Source organism: Talpa occidentalis, unplaced genomic scaffold (assembly GCF_014898055.3).
Source record: "Talpa occidentalis isolate TD23 unplaced genomic scaffold, MPIMG_talOcc4v2.1 talOcc4.10, whole genome shotgun sequence".
In the NCBI taxonomy this organism is placed as follows: domain Eukaryota; kingdom Metazoa; phylum Chordata; class Mammalia; order Eulipotyphla; family Talpidae; genus Talpa; species Talpa occidentalis.
The window spans coordinates 41,857,681-41,873,301 of NW_023600993.1; the positions used below are offsets into that span (position 1 = coordinate 41,857,681).

A 15,621-nucleotide genomic window follows, 5' to 3' on the forward strand; every position below is an offset into this window, starting at 1 on the left:
AAATACGAATAAATTGATTTGAGGAAAACCAATTCCCATGACACTTGATAGTGGAAATCTATAGTTGCTTCCAAAATCAATTGATTTTACATTACTTCTTCAGCCCCATTCACTGAATTCCTTTCCTCTTGTGTTCTGAACTTTTGCTTGATTTCTCAATTATGATGCTTGTAATGGATGTTTTATTATCATTTCCTTGTAAACATGCTTTTTATACCCTGACTTGGGGCATTTAAAATGTAAACCTCTCCTACAAATCAACACATGGCCACCATATGGACAAAAGCCATTAAGGATGACAACTGGTCTAAAATGGATGTTATTTCCTATTATAATGAATTAATAGGCTTAACAAATTTAACTATTTTCAACATAACAATACATGTTTGGATATTCTATATAAAAAGATCTCATTTATAATTTTATAGCAATTGTTTTGCTACATTCTCGAGCAATTTAAACATTTCCTATATTTAACCCAAAATTTACTTTCTAAACAGTAAACATATTTGATGAAAATGCTTAATATTTTTAAAATCAAACATATAGCAATAACTTTCTTAGAATACCAAGTTTATAAGTGACTCCAGAATGCTTCAGTCTATAACATACTAGAAATAGGAAGTAACAGGCTCTAATGATGGAAAATCCTCTAGGAATTGGATTCTACCATATGAGAAAAGCCAGTGAGGTAACCAGAGTTCTGGAGTATAAAATCAAAGTGAGATACCAAAACTGAGGCCAACTTACATAACCCCTCATTAGTCAATCTCTCTCTTGCACCTTCCATTGGTTGGTTCTATGGTATTTTCCTACTGCACAATGTATTATCTCCATAAATAGAGCTAAGGGAGCATCAGGATAAATGAAATCAGTCTTTACAAGAGGCCCCTAATTTATGTTACAAATCTCACTGAATCAGCACTGTTCTCTTCAAATATAAAGAGCTACACATATAGGGCATTTTTGTATGAACATTTTTAGATATGAAAGATGCTCACTTTCAAAAAAATAAAGCTTTGAAATTAAACTTTTTCACATATAGAAGACCTAGCTTCCAAAAGGCTTCACTTTGAAGATTAAAAGTAGTATGACAACACCATAAGGAGATGATTTGACAAAAAATACTTTAGGAACATTTGACATACATTGATCCTGGGTGTCAGAAATGCTAAAGAAACTCTATAGAGAGTTTTTTCCAGTGGCTTAATAATTTTTTTTTTTTTAGGAAGAAATGTCCCTATTTGGTTTTGAATTTTTTTTCATTTTTTTCATTTTATGTATTTTTTATATCATTTTTCATTTTTACACAATGTATGCATTTTCATCTTGGTTCTATTACCCATACAATTCCCGTCCCCTTTATTTTGACTCTAATCCATACTTCCTTTCCCACTCCCCAGTAGTATGTATCTGGTTTACAGTTGCTTGTTGATTTTGATTTTTACTTTATTATAATTAGTCTTTTTTCTGGTCCCTTATTTAGGTTTTCTAAATTCCTGCTATGAGTGAGACCAGCCGGTATTTTTCTTTTTCTTTCTGGCTTATTTCGTTGAGCATGATCCCTTCCAGCTCGACCCATGTTGCTGCAAATTGCATGAGTTTATCTTTTTTGATTGCTGAGTAATATTCCATTGTGTATATGTACCACATCTTCTTGATCCAGTCATCTATTTTTGGGCATTTGGGTTGTTTCCATAGCTTAGCTATTGTAAATAGTGCTGCTATAAAAATAGGGGTGCAGGTGGCCTTTTGAATTAATGATTCTGTGTCCTTTGGGTAAATACATAGGAGTGGAATTGCTGGATCATATGGAAGCTCTATCTTTAGCAGGTTGATCCAGAAATAAATCCACACATTTATGGTCAACTAATCTTTAATAACGTAGCAAAGAATATGCAATGGAGCAAAGAAAGTCTGTTCAATAAATGGTGCTGGGAAAACTGGGTTGCTACATGAAAAAGAATGAAGCTTGATTAATACTTCACACCATGCACAAAAAACAACTCAAAATGGATTAAAGAACTAGACAAGATCTGAAACCATAAAATATATAGAAGGAAATATAGGCGAAACACTACATGACATACACTTCAGCAACATCTGTAAAGACTCATCACCACAAAGCAGTGATAGTGAAGAAGGCAAAGATAAACAGCTGGGACCACATCAAATTAAAGAGCTTCTGCACAGCAAAAGAGACAATAACCAAAACAAAGAGATACCCCAACGACTGGGAGAAAATTTTTGCACACAACACTAATAATAAAGGACTGATCACAAAAATCTACAAAGAGCTGAAGAGACTCAACAAAAACAAAATAAATAATCCAGTCAAAAAATGGGCAGAAGAGCTAAAAAAGGAACTTCTCCAAAGAGAATGCAAATGGCCAACAGGCATATGAAAAAGTGTTCAGCATCACTTGTAATCAGGGAAATGCAAATCAAAACTACAATGAGATACCATCTTATACCAGTGAGAATGGCACATATTAAAATGACTAGCAACAACAAATGTTGGTGAGAATGTGGAGAAAAAGAACTCTCCTGCACTGTTGGTGTGAGTGCAACTGGTCCAACCATTATGGAAGGCTTAGTAAATTTAAACTGACTCTTCATGCCTATATTTAAAATCACTCTAAGTAATGCTGAATGCGGAACTACTGTTAAGTCAAAAAATGACCATCAAATACATAATATTCATAAACAATAAGTCTTTTGACTGAAATATGAAGATTTCTGCAGCTTTAATATCTATTCTCTGTCTGAGGCACTGTTTAAGGGGTCAGGTCTTTTTTTATCTTGAATAGTTTAAAATAGATTAGATTTTTAACAGGTTTTCCAGTTGTTCATTATAGCAAATTATAGATGTATACCTCATATACATTTTACAACTATTACACTGTCCAAAGAGATGAAACTAGGTACAGTACAGTCATTCTTTACAAGTGTCCTGGTAAATCATGAGTCATTCCTTGAGTAGCGCTACACATCCAGTACACTCAAGTGCACCTTCCCACTTCAACACAGAAGACAGGAAAAATGCCTTCATTATGGGCTCTCCCACAACCCTTTGGGCAAATCATAAAACCTGTCATACCCTTTTATTTTTCATGCATAAAATTAGGTTATTAATTTAAACTTATACCTCACAGGACTCTCTGCATGGATCTTTCATTCAATGAAGATCTACTGAGCATCAACTATGTGTAGGACTCGGTGTTAAAGTTTTTGCCATGAATAAAACATAAGTCTCTGCCCTCTTGAAACTTATATTCTAGTCTCATGAAGTAGGTCAGGGTACTATGGAAGCATATAACCTTAAGTCTTACGAGGGAAGGGAATGATGAGTGAAGGTTTTCCTGAAGAAATAACATTGATATTCAGCTGGGAAGAATAAAAAATAATTGGCTGGGCAAGGAAGATGGGAGTAGGTGACAGGAACAAATGTTAAAGAAAAAGGCCATAGCAGACTAGATGAACTTAAAGTCCTAATGGGCTAGTATGAAAGAGAAATGGAAAAGCAGCAGGAGGTAAGTCTGGCAAACAGCCAGACTCAATCATCTGGGGCCTTGAAGGCCATACAAAGAATATAGGTCACCCTAAATCAATGGGAAACCACTCAGTCATTTATTAAACAAAGATTTACTAGTAGTCTATTGTTGCCAGGCACTGTCCTACATGAATAAAACAGACTAGATTTTTGCACTGGTGGGGCTTATTTTCTCTGTAATAGTGAGAAAAAACATAGTATGTTAAAAAGTGATAAATACTACGGAAAAAAGTAGAACAAATAAACATGATCAAGAATGGGGAAGTGATATAAAACACAGGTCTGGGTGGGTCTTCATTGAGAAGGCCTATGGAAGGGCGAGAGATAGCCACAAAGCTATTTGGGAAAAAGAACACTCTAGGTATAAGGTACAGCCTGTGTGTATGTGCTAAGGTGATAGAGCATCAAGCTATGTTTGAAAACAGCAAGGAGACCTATATGGTTGTAGCACAGTGAACAAGGGCAAGTGTAATAAGAGATAAGGTCAGAGAGTTAGTGGAACATCAGATACTGCACGGTTCTATAGATTTTTGGTTTTTACTCAAAGAGAAATAGGGCTTTTTCAGGGGAGGAATGTCTCACATTTATAAGTACCACTCTGGTGGTTTAGCTGGTACTAGACTGTAAGGAGGCAAGTTAGAAACAAGGCCGGTTAGAAGACTATTACAATAATCCAAGCACAAATCGGTGGCCTGGACCACGTTGGTCCAAGGTGGCAGGAAGTAGACAGACATTAAATCCAACTTAAAGAGAACCAATAATATCTTCCTTGTGGATTGAATGAAGAAAAATCAGGTTCATTTATGACTTTTTGATCTGATCTACTGAAAAGCAATTTGTTAGTAACTGAGATGGGGCTATCTGCAGGAGGAGGAGGAATAATTTCTAGGGTTAAGCTGTCCAAGTAGAAATGCCAGGTAAGTATTGAATATACAGTAAATGTTCTCACTTAATGCTACTGATACTTGGAAACTGCAATTTTAAGTGAAATGACACATAATGAAAACAATTTTATCATAACCTAATTGATAGAAATAAGAGCTACGTTTCTATAGAATAATTCTAGTCACAACAGAATCATCAAACTGGAGTAACCCAGAGAAAACTCATGCAAACTTGAGAGAACTTGCAAACTCAGACAGCAGACCCAGCTGGGAACTGATATTTTTCTCCCTTAGTTGAAATGAAATTATGTTACTTGAGGACTTGATGTACAAGTTTGTAGCTTAGAGAGAAGTCTGAATTGGACAAGTTAGCTGTTTATAGATGTTTATGTTGACAGAGCTGCTTCTCATAAGGGGAACTCTATATAAAACATGTTCCAGGGTGAAGAGAAGCATAGATTTATTTAGATGGCTATTGATTTACTCAAGTCTTGTTATCAAGGCCAGCTGGCTACAACTAGAAATTATAACCCAAATTGTTATAGTATTTTAAAGTGACAAATGTAAAAACTTATTAAACACTAATTATATAAGATACACTGAATTTGGGGTAGAAAGTAAATAATGCAAGATTCATGCCCTGGAAAACATAAGCTGATAATCACACTTTCCTTTATTTGATGGGTTACTCAGTAGAAAAACTTTTCTGACATATTTAGAGATACTGAAATAGAATTCAGAAAAATACTGTTTAAAATGAAAAGTTAAACATATTTAATTTCATTATTAAACTTTCTTTGTAAGTACCTAATATAGTAGAAAACACATATAGGGTACCTAATGTCAAGTTTGCAAAAATAAAGTGGATATTTACTCTTAAAATAGGAATATATAATGGTAATTGAACTTATTTAGAAATGTTAATTGAAAGTTAATTCCCTAAGCAGGGCATGCCATTTAATTTAAATTTAACTGTAACAATTCACATAGAAATTCTTTATATGCAAGTGAAAATAAGTACAAATTTCTTTTATAAAAAAATTCTCAATAATTAATCTTAAAGGCATTATTACAGGGAAGACTGTAAATGGTTTCATTTGTTACAGTGATGTACATCCTACAGAAAAGCCAGGTTAATTTTTAGATACAGAACATTATATGAGAATGACATTAAAAGATTCCTTTATTTCTTCCAATTAAAACTATCATCTTTCCATTTGAAAAAGTAATTATAACACATTAAATTTATTTTATTTAAAATGAAATATTAGATAAAAGCAGGAAAGGGGAGTGAGTGTTTGGCAGAAGAATCTTTCTCATAGTAACTGAGAAAGATTACTTGAAGATATTCGATTTTGTCAATAATGTGATTATGTGCACAGATGCTGAGGGTATTATGTGAAAATACAGCCCAATGGAAGAACACTGGCTTAGTTCAAACTCAAAGTCATGATTCTGCAAATCCAATACATCTATCTCAAAATCAATATTTGTCTCCTCGTAAGAATAAACTACAGTTTCAGATATGTTTTCTAGGCTCACCTTAGCTTACCTCACTTAAAAGAATAAATCAATGTAGAAACGAAAAAAAACTGCTATTAAAAAAACTAGAAACAATGATTTTTTTAAATGCTATATATTAATAAAAATTCTTTTAACAATGATTATCCCTTCTCTTTGAATTCTTATTTCTAATTATATTTTAGGAAGAAATACTGGCAAACCACTTTAAATTAAATCACTATCCATCTATAAATCCTATGGTTAATCCTATGGTTAATCTCTTAGAAGTCAATAATAAGCATACAATAGTTTGAAGTGGTAGATAAAGCACAGTACTGACGAAAAAGATGCAGGAATCAACAACAGGTCATTTCACGGTACCTGGTACATAGTAAGTACTCAAGAAAATGTTCTTAGTGAATGAAGGAGGGGATAACTAAATAATAAAGGTTAAAAATAACTGGTTACTTATGTTTGCTAAATCACCTGAAGTGTATAGTTAAAATATAGGACAAAGCTGACGAAAAGTTGATCAATCACTTTAATTTTATTTCCTAAGTCACATCAATTTACTCAAAATCCAAATTTGATGGGAAAGCCTTGAATTTTAACCTCAGCTCTGCCAATAACTAGCCTTCTAATCATAAAATTAGGTGATCTCTCAGGGTTCCTTCTGCCTTAAAAGGATCATTTCCAAAGTAAATTAAGAACTGAAATCTCTGAATCTATACTTCGGACTTTTGTTAATCACATATCAATATCCGTATTTCTAAAGGTATGTAAGTTGGTGTCACTAAATAATGCCTTAGCTAACAAGCTTATGTACATTATTTCTTTATCACAAATTAATATGCTATAATTTAGGTATTCCTGAGATTATTTTAAAGCTTAACCTTCGCTACCTGTTTTCTTGATAAGGAACAAATTTCAGTGTGTTCATCTATAAAATAGCCATTGTGAGGACTGAGAATTAATAAATATGAAATGCTCATAAAGTCACAGGCATATAAAAATGCTGGATGAAAACCATTACTATTTTAATTAATCGCTATTAAATAATTCTCTAAATCATTTCAATTTTTCTACATTTCCAATAAATGGCTCTGTTTATTATGTATATTTTTAATAAATAGTGAAAAGCTTAGCATAAGATTACTTTGTAAATTAAAAGAAAAAAATCTTAGCACTTTACGTCAACAGGTGCCAATATAAAATCAACCTAACATACACATGTATGAGACTTAAAAATACAACTTTAAGCACCAATATTAAAATTTTACTTACGGATTTGCTTATTCTCCTTTGGTAACTGAATTTTGTTTGTTTGGCTGCTGCCTTCCAGGACAAACACAAAACTTTTAACTTCCTTATCAAACTCCTATGGAATAAAAATGAAAACTGTGATAACCAAAACATATTTTATTGGCTTATATTATAAATTGGAGCTGCAAACCTGCAGGAAGAACATAAGACAAGCTAAGGTAGTTTCTACCTGATGGTATAGGTTCCCTGTGAAATGGGAGGTGGGGGTTTGAGGTTTTCTGGTGAGTGAATGAGAGCATGTCTTGGATGTGAACTCGGATGGGGATAGAGCTGGTGATGGAAAACCTGAAGATAATGGAGAAATAATTATTTTAGACTGTAAGAACATAACAAGAGAACTTTCTGCGGCTGTTCAGGTTAAATTTATAGTATTATCAATATGAAAGACAACAGATATTTTCTCCAAAGTTACTAAGAAGCTCAGATCCAGGGAGAGAAAGAGACAGACAACAGGGGATTCAGACAAGATTGGCATTTGCTAGGCAGGCATGATAAAGGACAAGGAACAAAGACATCTAAGATCTTAACTGGGAAATAAATTATGCACAATGGATTCTGGACTAGAGAGAAAAGGAAATGAAGACAAAGCATAAAAAAATAAATCTCAACACAGGGGAAATAGAATGGTCAGTGCCCTAAAGGTCTCAATGAAATCGAAAAACAAATATAAGTGTCTAGGGAAGCAGCCTTAAGAACTGAAGATTATGGGTAAGAGAGGAAATCTGAATGTCTCATGTAGTAATTTCAGAGGTTTTGCAGTTTTGTGGTGATAAGGTACTGGATGTGGCAATGGGAATGAGTGCTGGAGTAGAGAGGAAGGGGTCTCCTAAAACAACAGCAGGACCTGCTATACAGAGAAAGTTTGTGAGCAGTGTGCCAGTCTCAAATGACAGCAGCCAACAATGTGATGGAAAGGCTTGAAAATGAATGAATAGGAAAAACCGTTTTGAAATCTGATCCTTTTAATTACAACCTTCACTCACATGTCTTTCCAGGATTTGTGGGGCTCTAATTTCTAACACTTACTTTCCAAATCACAGATGGGCTGCCAAGGATCTTCCATCTTGCTCCAGGATTTTTCCCCTGAGCACTAAAGATTTCAACAAATGCACCTCCCTAGAACACAGAAATGAAATATTTAAATTAAAATGAAAGACAATGCAAAGGAGGAAATACTATCCACCACATAGTCTATAATCACTGTTCCAGACATCTGTGAGTTAAGTAGCTCTGGAAGGGAACATTACCCCAGTTATTACTCCTACTTTATACCTTGATTATGTCTAAGCCACAACCTTTCTGATTTGACTCACCTTGAATTAATGGTTTAAGGACTTTATTTTAAAAGCATGATAAACAGTAAATAAATTGTGCAATAAAACCTTACATTTTCTCAGAGTGAGTTGAGGTTCATTTATTTAACATGTATATAGACCATGCTTATAAAACATTCTATTCAGTCCAGACTAAAGAATTTAAACCCAATGCTCACTCCTGGCTAATAAATTCTGATACTTTTCTCTGGATACAAGCTTTTTAAGCATACTGAAATGACTTCCAATATCAGTTCTACCATTTATTTACTGTTTGATTTAGGAGTTACTTAACATCTTGATTATCCATCTGCAAAATGGGTTGTTGGGTTGCACAGGACAATAAACATAAATCATCAAGCACAGTATCTCACACATAACAAGGGTTTAATTGTGCCAGCAATGATTATTCAAAAAAAAGGCAAAATGAATAGTTTATTATTGGTCAGTAAAAAAACTTAAGAGGAAATGTAGGAGGGGTTGATTCTTTAGTATTCCTGTAAGATCTTTTTATATATTCAACACTAATATGGAAATTTATATATGAAAATTGTACAAGAAACAGAGAAGCACAACTACAGACATTCTATGTGTTCCTTAAATAAACCCAAGAAGATGAAACACATGCGTTGGTAGCAACACTACACACATTATCGAATGTCCATAGCTTAATTATAAAAGAGAAGAGTTAAACAAGAAAATGATCTCAGTAAGAGTGCACTGCAAGACTCGAAACTCAAGGGAAAACTACATATGGTTTTCTATTAAGGATTATTTGATAGATTATTTGATTTAATAGATTATTTGACAGGTATAAATGAGCAAATCCATCTGGAATTTTAAAAGAATTTCCAGCTTTTAATTTTTCTCAATAATATAATTTTGCTTCTGAGTTTTAAAAGAAGTGAAGACTTCTTGAAGTTAAAACCTCTTTTTTAGGAACTCTTGTGCACTGTTGGTGGGAGTGCAAACTGGTCCAACCACTATGGAGAGCTGTGTGGAGATTTCTGGACCTACTAAACATAGAGCTTCCATATGATCCAGCAATTCCACTCCTAGGTATTTACCCAAAGGACACAGAAACATCAATTCCAAAGAGCACCTGCACTCCTATGTTTATAGCAGCACTGTTTACAATAGCTAAGCTTTGGAAACAACCCAAATGCCCAAAAATAGATGACTGGATCAAGAAGATGTGGTACATATATACCATGGAATATTACTCAGCATTCAAAAAAGATAAACACATGCAATTTGCAGCAACATGGATGGCACTGGAAGGGATCATGCTCAGCGAAATAAGCCAAAAAGAAAAAGAAAAATACCGGATGGTCTCACTCATAGCAGGAATCTAGAAAACTTAAATAAGGGACCAGGAAAATGAATATAAGAAAGTGAAAATCAAAATCAACAAAAAAACTATGAACCAGAGACACTTTTGGGGGGTGGGGGGCGGGAGGGGAAGGATTGGGGTCAGAATGGGGCGTTTGCAATTGTATGGGGGAATATAAAAATAAAATTTAATAAAAAAAAAAAAAAAAGATTAAAAAAAAAAATAAAACCTCTTTTTTCTTTAAGGTGGTATCATGTGCAAATTGTGTGTGGTTTAAAATTAGCTTCTGGGGTCAGGGTCACCTTTCACTGAGAATTTTAATTTCAGGCAGCTTTCTTTAAGAGAAAAATAGTTATACTTGGTAAATAGAAATCTTTTTCCCTTCTTGTTTTTTCTGCTTTTGCCTGTTTTCTAAGTTTCCACGTGATGTGCTTTTTTAAAAAATAATATATTTTACCTATATTGAGAGAAAAGTTCTAAAACTGTTCCAAAACATTTATTGTTATCAAATGAAATATATGAAAAGAGAACTACAGAACACTGAGGACATCCATAAGGAGGTTGGGGTGACTGATGAAAGGTAGAAAAGCAACACAGAGGTGAAGACCAATAGAATTCTGTTGGGAAGTTCATCCTAACAGCAGGAATAGGATGGTAAACATATTGGGAAAAAAGAGTGTAACCTAAAGTAGAGTGCGGAAGAAGGGGAGGAAATTCTGGCCAAGGAAAAGCAGTGAGAGAGATGCCAGTGAGGCCAGGAAAGCAGGCCCTGCACTGGGACATTCTTGGCTATTCAAACTAATGAGGAATAATCAGAAGCAGTTTCTTTGGACCATCTGCATCAGAACCAACTGAGGGAAATTGTTACAAGGGTAAAAGTCCCTTATAGAGATTGATTCACTGGTTCCAGGGTGAAGGTCAGGGAATTTGCATTTTTGCAACTACAGGAAGCATCCTAAGGTACCCCTGGGTTTGAGAATCACTGACCTGACCTCCAATTTTGGGAAAAGTGCACTAGCTAAAGTGTTTCCTTGGTTTAACCTATTTGTGCATTCATTCATTCATTCACTCTTTTCTAAAAAATTTCTGGGATACCCAAGGTACTTGTTAAAACTCAAGAGTTATGGGCCCTGTGCCCAAGATTCGTTTTCAGGAGTCTGGTTGGGTTTAAAAGCTGCATTTCAGTTATCCCTACACCTTGAGAAGCAGAACTGGAGATGGACCCACCACCAAATCATGTACCCAGACTTTAATTGCTTCCTTTTCTTCCTTTTGAGTTAAGGTCCCTGGTCCACCAATTCCTTCTTATCCCGAAAAATACCGTGTTATTGAGGAGACTTTGGGGCGCTTTGTCGTCACCCCCAACACGAGCTGCATCACCTAAGAGGAGAAAGCCACAGACAGGTTGGAGAGAGATTTCGGGTTACCTGGTACTCATTTTTGAACATTCCCGCAGGGGGCCCGGGACTTGATGGGGTACAGAGTTCAGGGCTTCCAGAGTAGCGGACCCTGACGGCTGGAAATCGGCGGGCGGGAACCCGGACCCACAGGCGGGGAAGGACCTCGTGATTGGCCCCAACTCGATCAGGTTCTTCTTAGCCCCTGATCAGCTCCACCTCGGGCCCCCCACCGGCGCCATCGCGGCCCCCGCCTTCGGGGTGCGCAGCTCGGGAAGGCGCCGCAGCCTGCGCGGGCTCCGGGCGGGCCCCGGGGAGTAACTGTGCGTAACCTACGTGACGCGCGCCCAGCCGCGGAGCCACGGACAACGGCCCGCTCGCCCGGGGGAGGCGGGCGCTCCGCCGTTGTCGCCCCGCCCACAATCCTTCGGCAGGGGCGGGGCCGAGCGGCGCTACGTTCTGGCCGCGCCCATTGGCTCCCACCCGGCGCCTGCGCGTTGCGCTGCAATGGCTTGTCTCTGAGCTTCTGGAGACGCTTCGGGGTGACGTAGACGATTCCCAGGCAACCGAATGACTCTTGGTGAAATAGTGGCACGCTCTACCCGTGACCCTTCCTGTGCTCGGGTCACGACCTGTCTGCGAAAAAACCCTAAATTTAGCCTGGTGTAATATACATCCCAAGTGCTGGACTCTTCTTGTCGACTTAGTCTCTCTGAGATGTGAAGACTGATAAATGGTAACTTTGAAGGAAAGAGTCGTGGAATCATGGAACCCTCACGTGGCCTTTGGTTCAAAGGTTCCTAAACTTGCCTTCTTTGAGGTAGGAATAGGGTCCGCTAGCCCCTTTCATTGTTTCAAAAGACCCAAGGAAATAGTTAAACTGACACAAGATAACCACACACGTTAAAGAGTCAAGGTGGGTTTTTTTTTTTTTTTTTTTTTTTTTTGTGGTGGTTTTTTGTTTTTGTTTTTGTTTTTGGTTTTTTTTTTCCCCACAAAATAGTAACTACGTATAATATAGAGCCAGGTGTGCTCAAGTCTATTTGATTGTTTCAGTTAGTTTCTGTGTCACACCACTCTTAAAGGATGCATGTTATTGTCAGGTTTTGGCTTAGGAAACTGTGACTCAAAATAGCTTGCCTAACTGCACAGAGCCCATAAGCGATGGAGCTGGTTTGTAGTTCTGATTTGATACTATACTCAAGACTGAGTTAAGTTCATGACATTGGGTTAGTAATCAACTACCACTTACAGATAGGTCAGGTGGTTTACAGCTTCACAACCTGTTGAGGTAAGTATTAGTTGTCTTGCAGTGGAGAATATTGAGATTCAGAGTCGATTAGGAATTTACTCAAGGAGTCAGTGCTGAGTTTTAGCATGAGTCTAATATTCTGCTTCACCCAATAGTCTTTCAAATATTTGTTGTCTCTACAATTTGTCAAGCTCTGTGGATCACGTACAGGCTGAGAAAATGAGTACTATCTGTATCTTCTCCTTATGAAGGCTAAGAAGAGCTAAGGAATGAACTCCCTTAAATATACTAAGTCTGATGCTATATATGTTTAAAGCAGAAGCAGAGGTCTCTCTTATTTGTAAATTGCATTGCAATTTACAAATCCAGTGCAGTGCAATTTACAAATCCAGATATCCCAAATTCTAAAGCTCAACCCTAATACAACAGTTTCTGACAAGGCTTTGTGCTGGGGGCTTAGGGAATTATGTTCAATAGATTTGGTGTCTGTCTTATAAGTCTTGTTATCTGATGTGGTGCTATCCATTCTTTCATTTAACATAAAATTCCTAGGAATGCAATGTGTTCTAGACTATGATAAGTATGGGAAGAGCTAGGTGTACTGGAAAGGACCCCTATCTTCATGGTGCTTACATATAAATGGGGTAAGATAGATATTAAACAAATGAGTAAAAAATTAATTGTATCTTGTGATAAATGCCATTAATTCAGTGATGGCAGTTACACTAGAAGAGTGTAACAAATTTGCCAGTTGTAACAAATTCTCAGATTGGATACCTTAAAACAAAAAATATATTTTCTCACAGTTCTGGAGGCCAGAAATCCAAATTCAAGGTGTTAGTAAGGTAACACACCTTTTGGAGCCTTTAGAGCAAAATGTGCTCTTTACTTCCTCTAGCTTCTGTGACTTTTGCATTCCTTACCTTGTGCCTGTGTCTCTCCAATCTCTGCTTCCATAGTCACACTGCCTCTTCTGTGTGTCTTCTGTGTCTCCTTACAAGGATACTTGTGATGTCATTTAGGCCCCACTTGGATAATTCAGGATAGTATCCTTGTTGCAAAATCCTTGATCATACCTGCAAAGACCCTTTTCCAAATAAGGAAGTATTCCAGGGGGTACATGTTGAAGATATGTTTGGGTGGAGGGAGAATTTTCAACCTAACACAATGGATCACTTGTACTATAATACGAAGTAGTTTTTCATAAATGCTCTAAGAGAATAAAAAATTACAATTAGAGTACAGAAGGATTCTAGGGGACATCTTAGTGTTTTAAAGAATCTATTTGGATCTCTGCAAAGCATCGTTTAACACCATACTTGAAGGAAACCCACAACTTTGTCCTGTGTGCCTTTCTTTCAACCCCCTATCATTATATGAATTAATATGTTTATTGTCTGTCTTTAGCTTTTTGAAGGTAATTTCCATGAGGGCAAGACAGTGGTAATCATTATATGCTATCTCCTAGAGTAGTCCCTGGCACCAATAGGTATTTTATAAACATATATTTTTTGATTAAATGGAAGGTACTTTATCCTTTCAAGCTTTCTGTGTCCCAAACAAAGCTTCCCCAAACCTGGGCTTTTTCCATCTTTCCCAGTACAGTGCCTCCCTGTGATGAAAGATTCATAATGGTCTCCAGTGACCTGACCTTCTGTGTAATCTCCCCTTATGTGTAGACTGGAGCCAGTGACTCACTTCTAATGACTGCAATATGGCAAATGTGCTGAGAGGTCATTTCCAAAATTAGGTTACAAATGGACTGTGACTTCCCTCTTGCCTTCTTTCACTCTCCTGCTCTGGTTCTCCTCCCACCACCTCTGTCCTTAGTCCGAAAGGCCTTTGTACTACTGGCTTCTTGCTTGGATTACTTCTGCTTCCTCCTTTCTTTAGTTGAAGGCTTTTTATCCTCAAAATACAGAGTTTAGATCAAGGGTCCCTTTCTTGGTAACACCTGTGATCTCCCTTACTTAATCAGATTCCCCTATTTTTAGATTCTCATGGCATCTTACACTTAGCGTTATTGAAACCATTGTAATTTTATATTTTGTGTTAGTAATATTGGCCATCTCTACTGGACTACAGATTTCAAGAGAGCAAGGCCTGTGTATGCTTTGTTTACTCTTGAATCACCAGTGCCTGGTTTATAGGCTCAGCCTTGTGTGTGCTATAACAAAAGAGTAATTGAAAGAATAACTAAATGAGAGAGGGAGGAGGTGAAGGATGAATATATTCTTTTTAATTTTTTTTTAAAGATTTATTTATTTATACAAGCACTGGGTACAGTCAGAAGCGTGGGAGGGTGAGAGAATTCACTAGAGCTGGAGCAGGGAGCAGAACAGGCAGAAGGACCAAAGTACACTGCTGAGGGGAGCAGCGGGTGGCAGGAGAGGCCTGCGTGCCATGTGGGACCCTCGCCCGGCGGCCGGGTATCGAACCGGCGCTGCAGAGGCTGCGGGCAGCTTCACAACCCAGCGCTCAACCACTGTGCCACTGAGGAGGCCCAGGATGAATATATTCTTAAAGGACTGCCATGAGCTATGATATTGAGAAAGCAAGAAGAAAGAAATTAAAGATAAAGTAGGGTAAATGAATAACCTAAACTTATTGATGGAAAAATAGTTACAGTGTTGAAATGCTTAATCACAGTATATAGTAAATTTCATTACTCATGTGTTTTGTTTTTCATCACTTGTCTATTCAATTTAAGACTGGAAGGAACCAATGTCATTTACTTTAATCTCCTGATTTCTTTTAGAGAAAGTAATTTCTGAGGTCCAGTTGTCCAAAGGTCAGGACATCTCCTAACACTCCTAACTCCTAACAAGTTAGGAGACTTACTATTGAATTTCCATTAGCAAGTGAGATACAGGGCCTGTCCAGGCAGTGGGCAATTCTAAAGGCTTCCCAGCTTGGATCAAAGTTGTTTTGTCATAAATCACCTAGCAAAAACAACCCCCTAGATTTTGCAACAGATGGTGATTACCAGAGGGGAAGGGCAGTGGTGAGTGCAACAGACAGAAAAGGTTGATTAGATGGTGGATGGTAACTATACCTTTGGTG

General features: G+C 37.0%; 1 protein-coding gene and 1 long non-coding RNA gene across 18 annotated transcripts in view; one reads left to right on the forward strand and one right to left on the reverse strand.

Annotated features, from left to right (window-relative positions):
• CFAP20DC (CFAP20 domain containing) overlaps positions 1-13,504 on the reverse strand; it is a 190,244-nt gene extending 176,740 nt beyond the window's left edge. For 5 of the 9 annotated variants that reach the window (XM_037491908.2, XM_037491915.2, XM_037491899.2 and 2 more), the window contains exons 1-3: positions 11,337-11,602; positions 8,290-8,379; positions 7,225-7,318 (exon numbers count right to left, since the gene is read on the reverse strand). In XM_037491908.2, coding sequence (XP_037347805.1) covers positions 7,225-7,318; positions 8,290-8,379; positions 11,337-11,357 — 205 coding nt within the window. In that variant the 5' untranslated portion in view covers positions 11,358-11,602. Of the gene's footprint in view, positions 1-7,224; positions 7,319-8,289; positions 8,380-11,336; positions 11,732-13,481 lie in introns of those variants that run through there. The other 4 variants (XM_037491935.2, XM_037491925.2, XM_037491944.2 and 1 more) reach the window with 3 other exon arrangements.
• The window catches only part of LOC119230640 (uncharacterized), a 587,338-nt gene continuing 583,509 nt past the window's right edge, over positions 11,793-15,621 (forward strand). For 3 of the 9 annotated variants that reach the window (XR_008551837.1, XR_008551844.1, XR_008551840.1), the window contains exon 1: positions 11,794-12,126. This is a non-coding gene — a long non-coding RNA (uncharacterized LOC119230640). Of the gene's footprint in view, positions 12,127-15,621 lie in introns of all 9 variants that reach the window. The other 6 variants (XR_008551839.1, XR_008551842.1, XR_008551841.1 and 3 more) reach the window with 4 other exon arrangements.